This window comes from Eumetopias jubatus, unplaced genomic scaffold (assembly GCF_037043125.1).
Source record: "Eumetopias jubatus isolate StellerSeaLion01/CBP00866 unplaced genomic scaffold, mEumJub1_p1.0 scaffold_13, whole genome shotgun sequence".
Lineage (NCBI taxonomy): Eukaryota > Metazoa > Chordata > Mammalia > Carnivora > Otariidae > Eumetopias > Eumetopias jubatus.
The window spans coordinates 86,368,348-86,390,034 of NW_028274819.1; the positions used below are offsets into that span (position 1 = coordinate 86,368,348).

General features: G+C 44.2%; 1 protein-coding gene across 2 annotated transcripts in view; it reads right to left on the bottom strand.

The window, feature by feature from the left end:
- The window catches only part of NTM (neurotrimin), a 671,796-nt gene that overhangs the window by 152,339 nt on the left and 497,770 nt on the right, over nt 1-21,687 (bottom strand). For both annotated transcript variants that reach the window (XM_028120840.2, XM_028120839.2), the window contains one exon: nt 19,343-19,575. In XM_028120840.2, the coding sequence (XP_027976641.1) occupies nt 19,343-19,575 (233 nt within the window). The remainder of the gene's footprint in view (nt 1-19,342; nt 19,576-21,687) is intronic.

Consider the following 21,687-nt stretch of genomic DNA (forward strand, 5'->3'; position numbering starts at 1 on the left):
CACAGTGACTATTCTAGCCCAGTTGTGTCTTGTCCAAAATCTTACCCACCATGTTGTTTGACTGTGTTCTCTCTCACACACAAGGAAAGATTTGTCCTTCACCAGGGGCAGGGGAAAGAGCCCTGGAAGAGAGCCAAGAGAGCTGGGATGGGTCCTCACAACTGCCCTTAACCAGTGGTGTGACCTTGGACAAGTCAGCTAACCTCTTAAGTTTCATGTTTTCCCATCTGTGGTATTAGAACAATGGTTCTCAACATGGGTGAAAAATACAAGCACCCAGGAAGTATTCTCAATAAATTGAATCGGAATCTCTGCGGGGAAAATTTCAACATTGGTCTTGTTTAACAATACCGCAAGTAACTGTAATATTCAAGAGTTGAGAATCACTGGCTAGGTGGCCTTCAAAAGTGGCTTCTGGCTCAGAAATGATTTGAACCCATGGCCCAAGCTTATGGAGACCACGCTTACTTGGGATCTAACCTTGGAGTCAGATTAACTTGAGTTTGCTCATTAAGGGAAGCACACTGCCTGAGGGTGGGCTATGCAGAGTCAGACTGCCTGATTTCAGATTCTGGTTCTGCCACTTAGTAATATCTGGTCTTACCCAGGTTAGCAGGTTTCCATTTCATCTCTAAAGTAAGGGCAATAATAGCATCTGGTACGTGGGGCTGTGTTGAACATTAAATAATATTCAGAAAGTGCTTCATCTGATTTCTGGCTGCTACATAATAAGGTTTCAATAAGGTGTAGCTATAAATATTATCATCATTGCACGTGAAAACCTGCCGGCTACTGTTTTCCTATAGTTGCTGCTAACCATCTTATGAGATGAGAAGCTGTGTTTATAAACTTGAACAACCAGAATAGAGTCACTGTGCCCCAATAAGGTACTCAAGCCTGGAACAGAAGAGGCCTCTGGGCATAGCAGGGGCCAGAGAAGACCCTTGCAACTCAGTAAATTTTTGTACTGTGGCCACCGTACCCCTGCAGGAAATCCCCTTTTCCTGATGCTGTGGCCTCTGGCTTATGACTGGTAACAGGCAGTGCCTCTCTGCAGAGAAGGGTTCCAGGTGACTGGTGGAGTGGCCAGGGCCTTTCTTCCTTCTTTCCTTCCTTCCTTCCTTCCTTCCTTCCTTCCTTCCTTCCTTCCTTCCTTCCTTCCTTCCTTCCTTCTTTCTCTCTCTCTCTCTCTCTTTCTTTCTTTTTTTAAAAGATTTTATTTATTTATTTGAGAGACAGAGAGTAAGAGTATGGGTGAGCGGGAGAGAGAGAATCTGAAGCAGACTCTGCACTAAGCACAGAGCCTGACGTGGGACTCAATCCCACAACTAGGAGATCATGACCTGAGCCAAAACCAAGAGTCTGACACTTAACCGACCAGGACTGTCCCTGCCAGGACATTTCTGATGATCGTTGCCTTCACAAATTGTCATTCTCTTGGAGGGTATCAGTACAGAGTTACGTGGCATAAAGCATCAGGCCTTCTGAACTATCCCTCTTCTAGAGTCACCCCAGCAATCCCCAGTCTCTGGTGGAGACTTTATCCTCTATGGTCCTCACGTCACTCTGGATAAATACTGCAAATCCATCCCATTCACGATCAGCTGTGAGTTCCTTCTGGCTCAGAAACAGATGGAAATCTCCCCACACAAACACACACATAATCACATACACCTGTACACATGGGATCAGGGACAGAGCACACAGACACAACATGCTTGAGTCTCAACAAAGAAATCTTAAATATACCGTCTTCCCTCTCAGCGCTGCGCAGGGACAGAGTTTCAACTAAGGTTAGATGCAGACTCCCCAGGGGAAATGATGTAACCTGAGTAGAAAAGCAGCTCAATTTCAAGTTGTATTTATTAAGGGAAATGAGAAATAAATAAATAAAAAGGCTCATTTGATTATCTAGCCTCTCCATAAAGGCAATGCGAGCTCTTAGTGCTGGTGGCAAAACCACGGATGCCATGTCAAGGGGTAATGGCCCTTATGGACAGGTGGGACCCCGAGACTACAGGGCTGAGAGGGGCCAGCAGGCTGGGGAGCATAGGGCTGTGACCTGGGAGGGAACAGAACAATGGGTGTCAAAGCATAAGGGAGCCAAGAAAGAGGAGAAAGAAATAAGATAGAGGGAAAATGTAGGTGAGGGAAAGAAGATTCCACCAAATATTAGAAAAAAGAACACATGAGCAAAAGGGCACAGCCTGAGAACAAAAGGTCAAAATGAAAAACGGTGCTAGTGACAAGGCAGAAAAGAGTGGGTCAGATAAGGGAAGGGCAAGAAAAGTAAAACAGAACAAAAGTAGAAAGAAACGAAAAAAGATAAAAAAAAAACACACACAATAGGTGAAGACAACAAAAATACATGTAGTAATGCAAAAGAAGTTGCTGGCAAGATCAAATGAAAGACTGCCTCCAAGAGACAGATGGAAAATGTCAAAGAGGAGAGAATGACCTATCGCGGAAGGGGAAGCTACGTGGACACTAACTCTAGCAAGCTGGAGAGGTGCTCACTGAAGTCAAGTTGGACGATCCAGCCATAACTGAAACGCTTCTCAAGGTTAAAATACAGGCTATGAGATTGGTTCTGACATTGCCTCTTGTTAACTCAGGGCAGCTCTGGGTAGGCATGGGTAAGGAAGAGTCTAGATAAGGATGATGGACCATGGAGGGCCTTTTTGCCTTTGCTTTGCTCTCAGATTCACTCTTTTCAAAACTGACACCCAGTGAGCAATCCACCTGAACAGGGTCTGCTCTCTCCAATTTGGGCCCATTTTGCCATTAAGAAAAATTCCCACTCTTGTGATCTGGCTCCTGCCCACCTCTTGGGTCTCACCTCAGACCCCTTCATCCCCTCCTCTAATGGTCTGCCTGTGGGATGCATTCATCTTCTCTGAATGGCCCATATTCCCATTCATCTTCTGGCCTTTGTATATGCTGTCACCTGTCTAGAACAGTTCACCTTCCCTACTTTACCTAACTAATCCTATTCAGCTCTCAACTAAGGTCGTTTCCTTTTGGAAGTCCCCTGGGACTTTCATTTGTAGGAGCCTCTCTAAGGGGCTGCTACAACCTTGGTACTTGCCCTGATTCTCTGCCTATACTACAATGAACTATATACTTCTTGAATAGCAATAGAAGATTATTACTTATCTTGTCATCCACCAGAATATTATTTCTTTGGAGACAAGTATCTGGTATTTGTGTTCTACCCTCACAGTTTAGCATGATATGTGGCTTAGAGTAAGAACTCAATGAATATTTGAATAGTGAATGAATGAAGGAGGAAAGAGTTTATGTGATCAATGCTTCTTTCTTCATCCAGGCTCTGAGCTGAAAGGCGAGGCAAGAGTTTCTGTGTGTTTGGTGGGAGAGACAGCACTTACTCTATTTCAGCATACCTTCATTTGCCAGGCCAGTAGGCTTCCTACTCTTCTGAACGCCATGGGCTATGCTTGCCTAACTTTCCCAGTATCATGCTAGCGCCTATAGTGCGACACTCATTCTAAATCAGAGGAAGATTTTTAGCATGAAAAACTCACTTGTCGTCTGTATTAGTCAGGGTTCTCCAGAGGAACAGAGCTAATAGGATATATATATATAAATTATAGGAACTGTCTTATGCAATTATGGAAGGTGAGGAGCCCTGTGATCTGCAAGCTAGAGAAGAGAAAAGCTGGTAGTGTAATCCAGTGCTTGACTGAAGGCCTGAGAACCAGGAGTGCCAATGTCTGAGGGCAGGAGATGGATGTGCTTGCTCAAGCAAAGAGCAAATTTGCCCTTCCTCTGGCTTTTTGTTACAGTCAGGCTTTTGAGGGATTGGAAGATGCGCATCTGCATTGGTGAGGGAGATCTGTTTTACTCAGTCTACTGATTCAAATGCTGATCTCTTCTGGAAACACACACAGACACACCCAGAAATGATGTCCTCCCCGCTATCTGGGCATCCCTTTGCCCAGCCAAGTTGACACATAAAATTAACAATCACAAGCCTATCCCTAGCTAATTTGGCACCCATACCATTTCCCTTAAATTATACCTAATCTCCAAATGAAGACAATAACAAGGTTATAATCCACTTAGCATGATAACAGCTCTCCTGCATACAACTGAAAATGTACTGATCCCTTCCCTAGAAGAGGAGGTAAAGGCCTTGAGCGATGTTTGCTCTTCTCCTGATATCCTGTAACTTAAACACTATGATGTAAAATTCACAAAAAGTCAATACATCTTCTGTTACATGATAACAGAATAAGAGAGGAAAGAAAACAAAGATGTTTGCTTAATATACGTACACATAACACAAAAGTATTCCTAAAAAAAAGAGAGAGAAGCTGTTGAAAACCTCAAGACAGAGTCTTCATGTCTATAACTGGCCATGTGCTTATAGCTGCTATTTAGAACTACCTTCTTCTACTAACTACTCTGCATTCCCTTTGTCATCAGCCAGCATCTTAGCTCATTATGGTTCTTGACCTGGCAGGGTAACCACACTTTATTCCTGGAAGGTCTGGGCTCTGCCCTCTCTTAGTCGTGCCTAGGGTGGGTTGTTGGTTTTCCCTTGGCTTAGTCACAGAGCATGATGATACTAAGAGATGCCCCTAAGGGATCTCTTCGATTTTCAACATACTGTTCCTGCCTCCATTTTGAATTTTCCTTGGTAGTCAGGATCAGTTACCCCAGTCAGTACCATAACTCTCCTCCTTGCCTGTTGATTCAGAGGCATGAGGAGCCCAGAGTGGCCAGGCCGTGGTCTCAACTTCCAGTTCAACGGAATCATTGTTGTGTCTCCTGTTGGAAGCATTCCTCGCTTTGGAACTAAAGTCTCTAGACCAGCGGAACCTGAAGTTGAAGGAACAGGTGGCAAACATTTTGCTGGCGGGCCACTAGGGGTGATAGTGAGCAGTGCCACTGCCATTTCCACCACTTGATTCTAGGTCCCGTGGATCCTGGCTATGGGAAAAAAAGCCATCTGAGCTCCAGAAGAAGGTTGAATATGCCTTTACTGAGTACTGAACAGACTGAATGTTGCCTAAAGAGAGAAAGGAGAGGACTGCAGATGTCTTAGGATATAGCGATGAAGGATGGCAATCTATTAACTCTTTAGAAACTATTTTTATTTTTTTTAAGTAGGCTCCACGTCCAGTGTAAGGCTCAATGTGGGGCCCAAACTCACAACCCTGAGATCAAGACCTGAGTTGATATCAAGAGTCAGGCGCTTAATGGGCTGAGCCACACAGGTACCCCTAGAAACTCTTAAAACAAAGTAAGGAAATATGGGGTAAGACTGTACTGACCCACTTAGGTGAATAGCTCTTCTTTCTGTCTCTGTTTCCTATTTTTCGTTTGAACAACAATACAGCAACAAGATCAGGGAGATGAAAGACACACTGTAATTAGAAGCATGGAACAAGCCCACTCACCTGATTGACACAATTCCTACTAACGAGCATGCACATAATTCAAGATTTTATATAAATATGTTCTCAATTTGACTTTCAGTTGCCTCTGGCTCTTGGCTCTGCTGTGCCGTGACCTATAACTCCCAAACCCTGCTACACAAGTTTCTCTACTCATACCTCCACCTGCACGATTCAGGTCCAGTTGGTCTGGGGAGAGTGAACAATCTTCTTACGTTTTTTTCCTAGAAAGTTCCTCATGAGCTTCTGAGACAGACATCAGGGTGGGCTCACAAGCAGTTTTTGGCATCTCATGTTTTCGTGTTCTCTGAACCTGCTATTCTATCCCCAAATATCTTTTCCTGTTTAAAAGGTCCTCCTGGTGCTTGATTCTCTCCTATCTTGTCTTATTTTAAGCTTTACCATTCCATCAGGGGCTGGTATAAACCTTCTCTCCTCTTTGGTGATCTGGTTTCATTTCAATGAGCCGAAAGCCATATTCTCAGAATTCCAAACTGAAACAAAACATGGCACAATCTTTTTTTTTTTTTCCTTATTTGTAAATACAGAAACCCAAAGCTTTAACAAAGATGAAAATGTTAAGTTCCTTTTACTTTCAACCTTAACAAACCGTACACTGAGAAGAATACACATCTCTGAAACAGGACCATTCAGAAAACTGAGCCCAGCACACTCACTGTGCATACACACCCATCCAGCTTCTACCAGCTGCTCTAAAGTGCTGCTTGTCTAGCTGCTCAAGGAGAGAGGGACTCTCTCCAGGTCAGGGACACAGGATAATATGGTATAAACCGTGTTCTCATTTTCTACCAGTGCCCCTGACTCAAAACGCCCCCTCTGATCCATTCCTCATTCTGATGCCAAAAGTCTTTCTAAAATAGAACTCATGTACTTTCCTTGCTTCAAAATTTCCTGTGATTCTCCATCCCCTCCATAGTGAAATCTGAACTTCTTGGGTTGGCAGAGAGTTCGTCCTCTCCCCACAGGGACATTTGGGGCTACAACTCATGCTTTCTCTGCAGCCTGCTATATATTACAACCCACACTCAGGTCTCTCGATTCCTTACCTGTGTGTGTTATTCCTTCCATCTGGAGCATGAGGCTCCTCTTTACCTTGTTAAGAAAAGCCACCCTATTAAACTTAGCTTAATAGCTCCTGGTCTGAGAATCATTTGGATAGAAGTAACAGAAAAGTTCACACTTTCACACTCAAACAAAGAAACACAATAAATGTTGGGGAAGAATAATAATAGTAGATCAAGTTCACTTAATGGAAAACCCTGGTTTTCAACTTTTCATTCATATACGTATTCTACAGATACTCATTGAGTGCCCACTATGTGCCAAACCCTGTTCTAGGCACTTGGATACAACAATGAAGAAGGCATGCCAAGTCCTGATCCTCACGGAGCTTGTGCTCTCTTGGGGTGAAACAGAGCACAACTCTTAAACGTGTAAATATATGCAATGCAATAGATGATCTATGTCCTGAAGGAAACCACACCAGAAAGGTCCTAGCTAGTAACTGGGGGAGGTAGGGAGCTCTAAGTCATATAGGTGGTCAGAGAGGCCTCTCCTGTACGGTGACCTTTGGGAGGAGAGCACCAAGGGACACCTGGCATGGGGTGCCAACATAGGGAGCTATAAGGCCCAGAGATGGTTGCCCTCTTGGGGATTCTAAGAACATCAAGGAAACAGGTTAACAAAGAGAGAGTTTTGAGGGGGGGCAGAGAGACACCACGGGCCACACACTGTAGGACATTTTAGGCCACAATAGGACTGTGGATTCTACCATGAGTTGCAAGCAACTCGGGTGGGGGGGGGGGCAGATCAAAGGAATGACAGAATCTGTAAAGATGCCAGCAGAGCCATGCTTCCTCTGGTTGCTTTAGAGGAGAACCTGTTCTTCACCTCTTCAAGCTTCTGATGGCTGCTGACATTCCTTGGCTCATAGCCACATCTCTCTAGTTTTCAAGACCAGTGACTCTGACTCCCTCTGTCCATCTTCACATTGCTTTCTCGTCTGTGTGTATATCAAATATCCCTTTACTCCCCTCTTATGAGTATATATGTGGCTATATTTAGGACCTACCTCACTAATCCAGGATAATCTCCCCATCTCAAACACTTAACTGCCTCAAATCTGCAAAGATTTCATCCTATAAGGTGACATTTACAATTCCAAGGATTAGAATCTGATGTATTTGAGTGGTTGTTATTCAGCCTACCATAGCCAGTCCCAACACACAATGAATCATTTTGCTTAATGATTTTTTAAAAAAGAAGTTTTACACATCGACTCATTATCCAACCAGTAGCCCATGAGCCCCTACTAAGTTCCAGACATTGGGGACAGAGTGCAAAAACAGATGGGCCTCTTGCCCTCAGGAGGCTCACAGTCTACTGGCAAAACAGACATAACCAAGTGATCACACAAACAAATGTCAAATTTTAACTGTGCCAAGAAACACAAAGAATAGCACAGCTCTGAATCCTAGGGGAGGGGAGGAACTAATGCAAGACAGGCAGGTCTGAGAAAGCATTCCTAAGGAAGTGACATTCAAGTTCATGCTTGAAGGATAAAGAGGATTCACGGAGTGAAAAGAGGAAGATAATGCAAGGCAGAAAGGAGGGAATGTAGAAAGGGCCCATGACCAGAAAGAACAAGACGAGTGAAATAAAATCAAATGAGCGTGGGGAGGCAGGAGCACGGTGCAAACCAGGAATAGAGAGGATGCTCATCCCAGGGCCCTGCAGGCCTTGATAAAGAACTAGCATGGAGGACATTAGGAAAAGGAAGGGAAAAATGAAGGCGGGGGGGGGGGGCGGGAATCGGAGGGAGAGATGAACCATGAGAGACTACGGACTCTGAGAAACAAACAGGGTTTTAGAGGGGAAGGGGGTGGGGGGAGGGGTTAGCCCGGTGATGGGTACTAAGGAGGGCACGTACTGCATGGAGCACTGGGTGTTATATGAAAACAATGGATCGTGGATCACCATATCAAAAACTAATGATGTAATGTGTGGTGACTAACATAACATCATAAAATTAAAAAAAAACAACTGGCTCTCTTAGGTGAAGTCCTTGAGGTCCCATCAGATTCAAGTCTGAAAAGATCACTCTGGCTGTGAATGGAGAAAGCGTGGGTGAAGAGAGTGGGTGTGTGCAGACTAGCTATTTTATTTTCATTTTAATAGCCAGGATCTGAAATGCTAGACCATCCATTTCCAAAGTCTTCTCTTTGGGTGGCCTTCCCATACTCATACCCTCTCTCAAGCCTGGGGAAGCACCTGGGTCTCAGTCGTTGCATTCCAGTGAATGGCTCTGTCCCAATGGCCCTCCTTTCAAACTTGAATTGCTGCCCCCAACCCCATATATATCCTGATCATCCTGATGGGAGAGACTGGTCTCCTTCATCTTTGTATCTATCCAAACCTGTATTTCAGTACTTTACACATGGTGGTCTACACGTGTGTGAAAGGGAAAAAAGAAAACCAAAATGTCTGATCTGCCTTTCTCAAGGGAGGAAGAAAGGACTTGACCAGCTTGGATCCTTAAGTGTGGGGCAGCATTAGCATGACAGCCCCTCTCTTAAGTCCAGTTTCAGAGCACTATGAGACCACCGTAAAACAAGTCCAATTGGAATTATGAGAGCAAAGAGGATGATGGCTAGAGAGCGGAGGAACATCACCAGGCCAGAAAGGTCAGAAAACTAGGAAAACTAGAGCTCAAAGGAAGGAACCAGGAGGGAAAAGGGTATATAATCCAGACAGGTTCTTGGGAATGAGGACCTACAGCAGCAACAGAACATGGGTACATCGCTTGGACAGAGGAGTGGGTCTATTTAAAGGAGTCAAAACAAGACAAATGGACAGGAGAGCCTGGCAGCATTTACTATTTATAAATAGTTACAAAAACGAAGGATTTTTAATTAGTAATGGTGTTAAGCATCCTTTTATTTGGTATCTTTCTCCAAACTGGATTATGTGATGTATTGAAACATTCCTATAAAGTCCTCAAATCTGAAATAGATTAAAGAAGTAGGTCATTCTTCCAGATACTTATTGTCAACATTCAGACTGGAATCCAGGACTCCTAAATCCCGAAATTTCCTTCTTCCTACTAAGCTATTCAATCCCCAACGGAGCCAACACCGGGTTCATTGTGCAGACTCCCAATTAATCACAGTAGAAAGCACTATTTGCCATGCGAAAATCCTCTATTTTGAATTCTTAATCCCCCACCAGCTGAGTTTACCACAAAGACATGAATATATAATTGAGACATAAAGAAAACATGCCACCAAATTAAACTGTCCTAATTTTAAATCAATAAATTCTTTCTCAAATAATGTGAAATGAAGATCTCTCAAAAGAAAAACATTGTGCTCTGGCAACTCCGGGAGCATTTCACCACTGAGCCTACCTCCAGCAGAAGCCAATTAGATTTTTACCAACATTAGACACTAATTTACAATAGATGATGTTCAGCAGGAATAGAAGTCTTATGATATATGCCAAATGCTGACACCTCAGAGCCTAAATTAGCCTGGAGACATCTGAAAATCTGAGACTCCTTCATCAGCATGTGGTGGGCTATCGGGTACCAGTGAGAAGGGGCTGCTGGCACGGGTCAGTCTCCCAGTTCCTAAGGGTGTGAGCCATTTCCTGCTCACCGTGATCTTTCCCAGCATCCTTGCTCTCTCTGGTACAATCACCACAATGGCAGAACAATGAGTCCCAGGGTCGTGTACTCTATTTGCTGATGTACAGGGAAATGTAGCTTAACCTTTACTATGGAAAAAGAATCATTAGTGTGACTTCAAGGGTTATAAAACACATATTTTAGGGTTTTAAAAACTGACGTGGTGGAAGAAGAGTCTTTAGCAATCTTCCCCCTTTGCATCTTTACCATACAAGGGACATAGAACCAGTTGGGTTTGGATATATTCTTTCCTTCCAATACTTCTCCCTTCCTACCAAGGTTTTCATTTTCTATTCTACCGACAGACTTCTATATATTTGTCCTTTGCCAGAACAACCTAATGAAACTTTCCTTGAGGAAGAGAAGTGATGTTCTTATAAACCTCAAGGAAAACTTAGCCCGTTTTGAAAACCTGCAGGACTCCAAGGCCTGCCACTTCTCATTGTGCTCCTTTCCAAGGCACACAGGCCATCTACTACCTATGTGCAAACTAGCTTTCTGGCCATACACTCGGTAACTTCACCAGAGGAACCCGGTCCTGTGACCACCTTAGTGCTGTCACTCTTCCTCCAACGTATCATGCATCCTCAGAATGCCAACCTTTGTACCTGTCACTGCTGCCAGGACGCCTCCTCTCCAGACCTAAAAATTCCTCTTCACTGTTGAGGGGGTTGGTGAAATGTAACCATGCAGTTTTGCCTAGTCTTACAGATAAATTCAATTGCTTCCTTTCAGTATATTAATGGCATTTATATATAGGAGCCTCTCAACCCCTGTTACCCTATTAGAGAGCTATTTGTAAGTATATGAATGCCTTCTGCTAGATGGGGTAGGAACTCCATCTGAATCTTTGTGTCCCTAGTGCCTGACTTCAAAATATTGTTCGATGGAATTGAAAGGTTTCAGTTGAGATTTCTCAATCCGACAACAGATAGACTGAGAGATACAGTCACCCATTTCTCCCCATGCCCTAAAAAAGCTAGGTATTTCAATTTTAGCGAGCCCCCCCCCCAAAAAAAAGAACCAAACAAAACAAACAAACAAAAAACAGAAGAATTATCAGGGGCTTTTAAGTCTTTTGAGTACCTAAGGGTCCTCTAGCAAAATCATGGTATTCAGATCCATAGTGCTGGCCTTGCTAACACTTTATACACCACCTACAGGGGAGGCCTACTGAAACCTCTAGGGATGTAGTAAGAGGGCTTTTGTAAACATATTCTGGGATTAGTCAGATCCATACCAGTGGGTTGCGAGGCCATAAAGAGACATTGCGCCATCCTTAATTAAGACTATCTGTTTCAAGTTCTGCTTGGATAATCTACAGGGAGTTTCTGATATGGGAATAGAATCTAGAGGAATGCATCTTGGAAGGACAACTTATTCAGGATCTGATGTTTGCCCTTCTCCCCCAGACAAAAGGAAAACAGGTCTTATTTGGAGGCTGTGGGGGTATGCAAGACCTGGGAGGAATCAGAGTCACTATGCTCTTCCAATTGGAGGCGACTCAGACTCCCCAGGGAAAACCACCTCAGGGATAAGAATTCTGTGGTCGCTTAAAGACCCTCCTTTGGGAGCCCTAACTGCTAACCTGGAGGGATGTTGCCTGACTCCTGTAAGTGTTTTCGGTGAAGCAATAGGGTTGGGTCACCTGAACTTTCTGCTTCTTTAGAGCCTTAAGTGGTAGGAGGGGGTTGGCCAGGGCCACCCTGTTGTTACTTACTGTTGTGATCAGGAAGCATGGAAAGCAGAGGTCAAGTCTTCCAAACTGCTTATAAAACATGAGGGATCCTCCCAGACACCCCAGAAGGCAGAGAAAATACCATTATTAAACCACTATGACTTTCATTACAGCAATTTTCTCAGATTCCTTTAGTCTAAGAGACTCTTCAGTCCCTCCATTGTCAGGAACTGCACAGAGAAATTTAAAACTCACCAGTTAGAACTGAAATTCTTCATTTGCATGCTGTCTAAATTCTATAAATCAATTTCAGGTAAAATACCCTACTTCCTTGTCATTCTCCAGGGTGCTTTGAGGATCACTCTAATTTTGTAATGGGATTTAATTTCTTGACTTTTTGAAAGTTCTGTCAAATTCAGATGCACTGTCTTATGATCAGACTAAATGTGCACGTTCATCTATTTCTTGAGCGGAGCAGGGAGAGGAAAGATAATTTGGGAAAGCAGTTTGGGGTGGCAAATTTGACCTACTGTCACACAGGCTATGGAAACCCGAAGAGCACAGATGTACTCAGAAGGTGACTTCTGTTGATTTAAAAACGGATGGTGACGTTTCCTTCTAGAACAGGCTCAGCAAGCTGTAGCTTGAATGGAAATTAGTTGGTACAAAGGTCTTCTCAACGCTACGGGAGCCTTGCAGCGCTAGGAGGGCACGGTGCTTTCTAGGTGATGTGGCTGCAGAGACAGAAATCTTTGCTCTCAATGTAAGGATTAGAGCACATTATTCCCTTTGATATCTTGTGTTTCAAATTTCCTCTTGTACAGGCTGAGTGGAAGGGGGGGTCTATGGGGTGTTGGTGTCCAGAAATTAAAAGTTATTGTTCCTGTTCCCTTAATCATAATAATGAGTTTAGTTTGACAGGGTCAATTAATTATTCAGGATTGGAAAGCAACACGATTATACAGATCAGGGGGCTAAGAAGAGAGGGCTCAGAACACAAAGACAATAAAAAGTAAATGAAGGGCTGGTACCGCCAAATCTCCATTGTTTGCAAGTCACCAGCCCGCGCTATCTCCCTGGCCTAGGCCCTTTCTCTCTGGAATTCCTCTAACACAGGGAATGACAGCGACATCCTGACTTCTTTCTCTCATTCCTGCCCCATTCCAGAGGCATTAGCATCTCTTCCCTTCCATGAGCTTTGGAGCTGTTTGACTCCAAAAGACAGGTAATTAACTATCAAACAATAGCAGGGATTTTCAGATTAATTCTGCTTAGGAAGAAACTGGAAAACTCATTTACACCAAACAAAAGGGAGGGGGTGATTAGATACTCCAATGACAAAAGAGAGACTTGGATAGAGCCTGGAAAAACCAAAAGCTCTGCCAATTATTATTATTTTTATTATTATTGCTATTACACTAATATCCCTGTCTTAAGAGCACTGTATATTCGCTATCATGCAAATGTGTCTCTGAGTGAGATTAAAGCCCCTCAGGTATAACACCCAGGACTCTGTGCCTGGATGAGAGGGACCTTCCCTTATGTTCTGCGGACCACCAGGAAGCTATGCTCTACCATCACACAAGGGCGCTTGCGAGACCATGAGGGCTTTGAGAGGGTTTCCACGTTGCCCTTAATTTAGCAAACTAATCAGTCCCATGAGGTGTTTTATTCACTCTGAGCTCTCCACAAGACATTCACTTCCAAAGAGCCATGGAGACAGAGGTATAGCCATTTTAGATAGCCTGAGAAGCAGCAGGATCAAGAGGAATAGAGTTGGGCGCCTGGGTGGCTCAGATGGTTAAGCGTCTGCCTTCGGCTCAGGTCATGATCCCAGGGTCCTGGGATTGAGTCCCGCATCGGGCTCCCTGCTCAGCGGGGAGCCTGCTTCTCCCTCTGCCTCTGCCTCTCTCTCTCATGAATAAATAAATAAAATCTTTAAAAAAAAAAAAGAGGAATAGAGTTAAAATATGCAGCTGGACTCCAGAAGCAGCCACTTATTAAGTACACTCACAAAGCAGAACACCCTAAGGTCAAAGGGATGTAAATCATTAGACCCATATTTCAATAAGTCTAAAATGGATCTCTCTCACACTGGCCTAAAAGATTGTGTTCTGGCTGCCTAAGTGAGTGTGAAAATACATGGGTGGTATTTCCTACTTTTCACAAACTCCTTTTGAGTGGAGTATTCAAGGCATCCAAAAATTAAGAAGTCCAAGGATCTGAGGTGCTTCATGACGCTGCCACACGACGCTTTAGTGCATGAGGTTTTAGACGAGTTAGTGCCAACTTGTTCCAGAACGCTCAGGTAAAATCCCAATGTCCTGGTGCGCTCCCTACCCCCTCCACATCCACATGTAACCAACCTCCAAATTCTATTTTCCTTTGCATACATCTTCAGTCTCTGGCCTTTCTTCTCTGCCTTATTAGCTAACAGAAGAACTCCAGTCCTCTTTGTAGTAATCCTCTTGTTTTTAAAAGACTTCTGTCTTTTCTTATTTCCTCCTTGTCTCCAAAATTCCATTCTCTTTTCCATACCACACCTGACCCCTTATGTTAATGAAACCCACTCTTGCTTTTACGCATATTGGCCCATAATGGTACTCACATACAGCAATGCCCAAAGGAACTTTCTAAGACGAGAGAATATTTCATTTCTCTCCTGGCTAATAAAGCAGCCACTGGTCATATGTGGCTACAGAAGCACCTGAAATGTAGCTAGTGTGACTGAAGAAGTAAATTTTAAATTTTATTTGGTTTTAGCTCATTTAATTCTCAATAGCCATTGTGGTGAGTAGTGACCTCACTCAGTTCTCCCGTCCTCTCCCCCTTCCCACCACTAGCCCCAGCTGTCTTTTCCCTCTTCCTCCTCCCACACTGCCTCTAGAGCCACTCTCTTCATCAAAGCTGTCCCTTACCCCTGGCTTGTCTAAGAAGACTTGCTCCACGTGGTCACCTGGGCTCAGTGCCTGCAGCCACAAGCCTGCACGTCCCTCCATGTTGACCCTGGACAATACAAATCAGGAGAACTGTCACCTTCTCCTGGCAGGCTGGTCTAACATTCTGGGCCATGGAGACTGAGATCTCTGTGGTTTGACACTCACCCTTACTCTGCCTGGTGCTCCCCATGGCTCCACTTACTACTGCTCCTCCACCCCTATTCTGCCCACTGCAGGGGTCCTCCTCTGCAGCCCAGGCCAGACTAACCGAGTCCACGTTTCCACGTTCCAGCCACTTGACCAGCCCTACCAGGACCTTTGGAAACCACCCCCACCCCCATCAGCCTGGGGAAGATTTAGGAGAATGTAGGTAGCCCCAGAGCTATCTTTTAAAGAAAAAACACATCTAGAACTTGCCACCAGTGAAAGGCTGTCTTGAGGACTGGAAGGACCGGAGATGATGTGTACAGCTGAAGCTCTGGAAAGCATGAACCAAGGAAAGGCCCCTAGCCCTTCACCTCTGTGCTTGAGCTCAGGGACAGCCCTGTGCTCAGCACCACTGCCACATAAAAAGACCAGTCTGATTTCTGTTCAAGTCATTTCTGAATTCTATTAAAATGTATAATCAGAGAACATGCAGGTAAGGGGCCCCACATCGCAGGTTTTTCCAGGAGTGTCTGGCGGGGGCAGCCCTAGAAGGATTCAGCGAACAGTAGTTATACTTCCAGAAATGAATTCTTGGGCATGACTTGGACTAACATTAAAGACGTCCGTCTACACACGAATGGGAACTAACTTTTCGAAGGCAGCTTTTTATTCATCTCCGTTTGCTAAGCAGTTGGTCAAAGTGCTAGTAGCCAGAGTTGTTTGTCAGTGATTATTCCTCCTATGAAGGAATGAAGCCCCGAAAAGTGCATGCACAAAGGGCCAAAGGTCTGATTCTCGGGCAGATGCAAAGGTGGCATCCCAGCTGCCAGTGAGAACTAAAGATACTCCATCACAACCATGGAGAAGATCCAGAACAAAGAACTAGTGGGGTACAAAGGGTATTTTGATAACAAGAGGAAAGACATAATCTCTCCCTTAAGCAGCTCACATGATACTATGAAAGTGTGATTACCTTCCTTCTGCATGGGTTTATTTGTATGTAAAGCTGACTACATATGTATAAATACACATACTCAGGGGCAGACTATCGGTTCCATTCTTTCTGTTATTGTGTGTGCGTGCGTGTGTGTGTGCACGCAAGTATATGTCTGTGAGTGTTTAATGATTGTAATACCATTTTGAAAACTTAATATGTCTGACTTTCATTCCAGCAGCGTTGTGTTCAGGGTTGAATAGCAACTTCAACAGAATCCAAACAGTCAGCTCCTGCTAGGGGAATTAGGGTTTATGTTCAGTACAATAAATGATCCCAAGATAAATATATTTCTTTTTTTTTTTTAAATGCTGGATGGTGATGTATCATCTTTCCAATACAGAAATGGGGGAGTCTGGCTCTATTTAGTTTGTCTGATTGCTTTTAAGAGGGGGGACAGGTTGGCTCTGAAAAACTACGGTCACTATTCATTAAAGTGTCAATAATGCTTGGCCCAGGCATATCGACAGCGGATTAGCTTGGACTGAGTCTGTGTACAAGACCAGCGCCTTTTTTAGCCTAGCTTGTTTCCAGATCAATACACCCATCAGCATTCGAAAATTAGCCCAAGATGAGATTCCAATACTTGAGGTGGTGTGTCATGCTAAGAGGCCACCTAGCCAAGTCACAGATGTAAACACCTAGCTGGGGATTAGACATTTTCCATTAGCTTGGACATGAGCAAAGATCGATGTAGACCCCCTTGCTTCACCCCTCCCACGTCTCTACCCCAACATGTGCTCCACTTCCCCTCTTGGAGCCTGTGTAAGACCTCTGGACTATAATTCCAGCCATTTGCTTCAATAAGCATTTATTAAATGTGCACTTTGGATCAGGCACTCTCCCAGGTACTTAGGGCAGGAATGTGTGGGTGTGCAGGTGTGTGTTTTGGGAGGGGAGAGTTTAAGAAAAAAAAAATGACAAAAGCATGGTCTTTATTTTCAGGGAGGTTTCAGCATTTTCCACTATACCTTCCATATTCCAGTTCCAGAAAGGTCCTGCTTCCTAAAGTGAGTATCTGTACTAGTGAGCATTTGCTAACTTTTCTTTGTCAGTGCAGGGTATCCTGCTCTCGACAATAAGTGTGTGCAGGTCGGGGCATGAAAGGAGCAATGGGGATGGCTTCAGAAGCACCCCCTGGTAGAGATTACAGATGGTGCCACTGGAGCAGTCCTCAAACTATTTTTCGGTCAACTATCCACCATAAAAAATGTATTTTGATTGATTGATTGATGATGGATTGATTGATATTTTTATTTTTTTAAGTAGGCCCCATGCCTGGCATGGAGCCCAGTGTGGGGCTTGAAGTCACAACGTTGAGATCAAGACCTGAGCTGAGATTGAGAGTCGGACGCTTAACTGACCGACCCACCAGGTCCCCTCAAAAATGTATTTTACATCAAAAACTTACACACCCTGAAACAAAAGTCCTATGGAATGATACTTATTCTGCTGTTTGTAATATGGTGATACCTTCTATGCAATTCCATCTCCTTTAAAAAATGTTATTTGTATCCAGCAGTTTGAAAAATATTAATTTATAGAACCAATTAATAGAAAAAGCCGTCATAATTTCAGAGGAGTGAGAAAAAGAAATAAGAGCCACGCGGTGTGGCCAAGCTCTGGCCCAGCACTGAGGGGCTCCCATGTCCCTGTGGTCCTTGCTCAGAGCGAGGGCCACAGTTCCCTCGCTGTGGTGTGTCTCATCCCCGCTCACCTTGTCTCACCCTTCCCCAGCCTTCCTTCTCCAGCCACTTTCCTGCCCTTGTTTCTCTAGCCAAGCATCTGACAACCCCAGCCCTTTTCCTTGGATGCCCTGACAAGGAGGGCCGGCCGAAGGAGGAGGAGCTTCCTGCCCTAGATACCATTCAGCTGGATGAAGGGAACTGGGAATCAGGCTGGGAAAGAGACCCCAGGAGAGGAGCCAGGCTCCACTCGCTACCCCGGGCTTCAGCTTCTGAGATAATAAAATGAGGTATTTGGTTCACTGTAAAAGAATTTTAAAAAGCTAAAAAGTATTGAAAGATTAATTGTATAATTTTAACTCTTCATAAATATAGGAGATATCCACCACACAGAGACCAAGTGGGCATCAAATTAGGCATCTGCTGATTATATGTTGGAACCTTCATGAAAACAAAGTGAAAAAAAAATACATAGGATGGAGAATAATGGTTAGAAGCTTTCGCCTATGAGTTTAAGTCCTGACTTTAACATTTGCTAGCTGTGTGACTTTGGACAAGTTACTTAGTCTCTTTGACTTCTTCTTTTTGTTTTTTCCACCACAATTAATATTTCAAAACAAAAGTTCAACCTGGTGTATGAAAAAAATAAAAGGGGCCAAGACATGAAGGAATCACGAGGAGAAACATGAGATAATATGTAATTACAAATGTGAGTCTTACTTGCCCTAGGTTGTTCTATTCCCTTGAAATTAACTTCTGATACAAAAAAAATAAAAAATAAATGCTGCTAAAAAAAAAAAAGCTAAAAAGTAGTATCAGTATTAAAAAAATATTGATGGCTGACACTTAGACAGCTCTGTAGGTGCCAGGCCGACTTCAAAGTGTCATGTAAAATTTAGCAAGCTCATCACATCAGTGACTCCGTTTTATAGAAGGAAACCCCGAAGCCCAGTCAGTAACTTGATCCAGGTCTCACAGCCCAAATGCGGCCAAGTCTGGTTCTGGGCTCTTCCTCCCTAATTAGGAACTGTCCACCATGGTAAAGTGTTGTCTGAATGTCCTGGGGCCAGTTCTGCTTCACCGGGAACAGGCAAGCACCATCCTCAGGGCCTGTGAAACATGGACAGGGCAGAACCAAGGGAAATGCAAAACCAAAACCAATACACAGGCCTCAAAAGCTGGGGGTGGGGGATGCAGAAAGAGCGGGCAGGAACTTGGGGTGCCACCAAACATGGAGAATCAGACACAGGTTATTAAAAGGGAGAAGTGGCATCCGAAACCCAGGGCTGGGAGATGAGAGACGCGAGCAAGCTGGAGACAGTGCGGGCGGCTGTGAAGGGCGTGTCCCAGGTGGGCGTTTAGAGCATCTGTGACGGGCTCTGCTTTCTTTGAAGGCTGTGGGAGGGTATGGCGTGTGTATAGTGCTAGAAGAGCTAAAACACAGGTCTTAAAATAAAGCAAGCTTAGAACTGGATGGAACCTAAAAAAAAATCTTAAGAGGAGAAAAAAGCCAAGGAAAGCAATAATTAGAAGATAATTTTCTGAGAAAATATATTATTGGAACAAAAACAAAACAAAACAAAATCCTAGTCCTATTCAACAGGAAAACTTATTTCAAAAATTCAGCTTCTAACAGCAAAATGACAATTAGTTGTCTTGTCCTGGCCGGATAGAACAAACAGAACTCATCTCTGCTGAGGATCACAGGAAGAGTGTTCGACATGGGCTCTCCCAGCCACCTGCCCAGACCATCCAGCCAAGCCCCACCTACCTTGCACAATGAGGTGGACCCTTGAGGTCTTTGGGTGGTTGTCCGTCTGCACAGAGCAGGTATACGGGCCCTCGTCATACACATCCACGTTCTGGATCTCGATGCTGTACTGGGTTTGGGTGTTGCTCAGGAGGACCACGCGTGGGTCCAAGCACCACTTGTCATTCCCAGCGTAGAGGATGGTGCTGCGGTTTAGCCAGGCCACCCGGGTGACCCGGTTGTCAATTGTGCACCTGGAGGGAAAACAAGACGAGTAAGTCCAGGAAGCAGAGAGGAAGTGGGGACCATCAGAATCAGGTCTTCTTGCAATGAATTAGGATGACTTGTCACCATGCCCTGCCTTCACACTTCCTCCACCAGCCCCAATATACACACATACATTTCCTCTTTGATTGTCATGTGTGGCACTTTCTGGAACTGGGCAGCAGAAATCTTGTGGGATTAGAGCCGCAGAGCATTGGCTATCTGAGACTTCTGCGTCCTGAGCAGTTCAGTGCCTCTGAAACCACCTGAGCGAAGGACTACTCCCATCGTCATAACCATTCAATAGTTATAACAGGAGGCATCTTTCAGACCCAGAATGGCTAGACCCTCAGAGCACCATCAGCTCTCCCTTTGCATGAGAATTCCCATGCTGTAGGTATTTGGGGAGTACTAAGTCATCCAGTACTTACAACAGCCCTATGAGCAAGGTTCTGTCGGTTAAAGGAACAGAAGAACAAAGAAACTAAATATTTCTCCCAAGCCACACAGATAATATGTGCTAGATCAGAGAGATCCAGATTTTAACTACTAAACATTATCTCAGAATAGCGAATTCTAACAGAAGGCTTCTGAAGTCAAAACTAAATATGGACCACCACCATTGCTATTTGTCTTCATTATAGCCGGGGGCAGAAATGTTCAATTACTGAGAGACTAAAGGCATTTTCCAAAATCTCAAAACTGTTTGCACATGTAAAAATAGATTTTGTCTTTTTTATTTTTGCATCTGGAGTCCCCAAATTGTGGAAGCTTCCTTCTCTTTCCTTACACTTTCACATCTCCCAGCTTCTCTCGCCAAGCCCTAATCACATCTCTCTGTCTGTATTCATTTCCCTTTCTCAATACACCAAGTATGTTCTATGGCCTTAGGCGAAATTCACAAACACAGTGTCCTGATCCTAACTATAATGCTGGAAATAGCAATGTAGCTCAGTACATATAATGATGCCTCAAATTTATACATTCTTTTGCAGTGTACAAAATGCTTTTACATCCACACTGTCTCTTTTGATTCTTGCAGCAAATCTGTGAAGTAGATGAAATTAACCATTCTCTATTTTAAAGATCAGGACTCCAGTATTTGGAATGGTCTGGTGACTGGGAAGTGACAGATATCTCAGCCAGGACATCTGTCTAATTCCTGGTCCCGTGCGCTCCTCAGAATGTGCAAAGGGGGATTTTTCAGTGGGAGGGATGACTGACCCTGCTGAGTTCTCAAAATGGTCTGTGACCATAAAAAACATAAGAACTGCCGCTGAGCACACCAGCTTCCCCGGGCGGTCCCTCTCGAGATGAGATATCCTGTATCGTGCCTTCTTTCCGCTTGTACTTGTGTAAATGTCACAGGATCACTGCAGGGCCACTCAGGCACAGGTGGGGAGCCTTGCTGAGAATGCCTGTAGGGAAAGCTGCTCCACCAGAAACATCTTTGCTCTGGTGTCCAGCAAGTTCTGTGCTGTTCATTGTGTTTCCCGGACAATGCAGGACGGAAATGACTTTACTAGGGAAAGATCAAGGGAATGGGCCACTTGCATCAGAATCGCATGAGGGGTTTGTTATAGGTGTTTAGTCTCACCTCCTATCCTACTGATTCAGTCTTTGGGTATCCAGAAATAAGAACTTCTAACAATAGCCCAGTTGGGTCATAGACCTACCAAAGTTTGAAAAACACTTGTGCAGAGCCGTGTGTCTGGGATCAGCTACATAATTTGGGGGGCTCAGTATAAAATGAAAAGGCAGAGCTCATTGTTCAAGAATTGTTAAGAATTTCAAGATATTGAAAGGAGAGCATTTAACCATGTGCAGGATCCTTCTGAGTGCAGGGCTCTGTGTGAAAAAATACATACTCTGAGTGGATCTTGGACTTTATTGTGCTTAACGCTTCTTGGGAATCTTATTAAGATGCATGCACTGATTTGGTAGGTCTGGGGTGGGTCCTGAGAGTCTGCACTTGTAGTAAGCTCTCAAGTGACGCCAATGTTGCTGACTCTAGACCATTCCTTAAGTAACATAAATCTAGAGGTGAAACATATGAACCTTGAGGGTGGGGAAGCACTGAGCTAGCACCTCACTACGTGGAA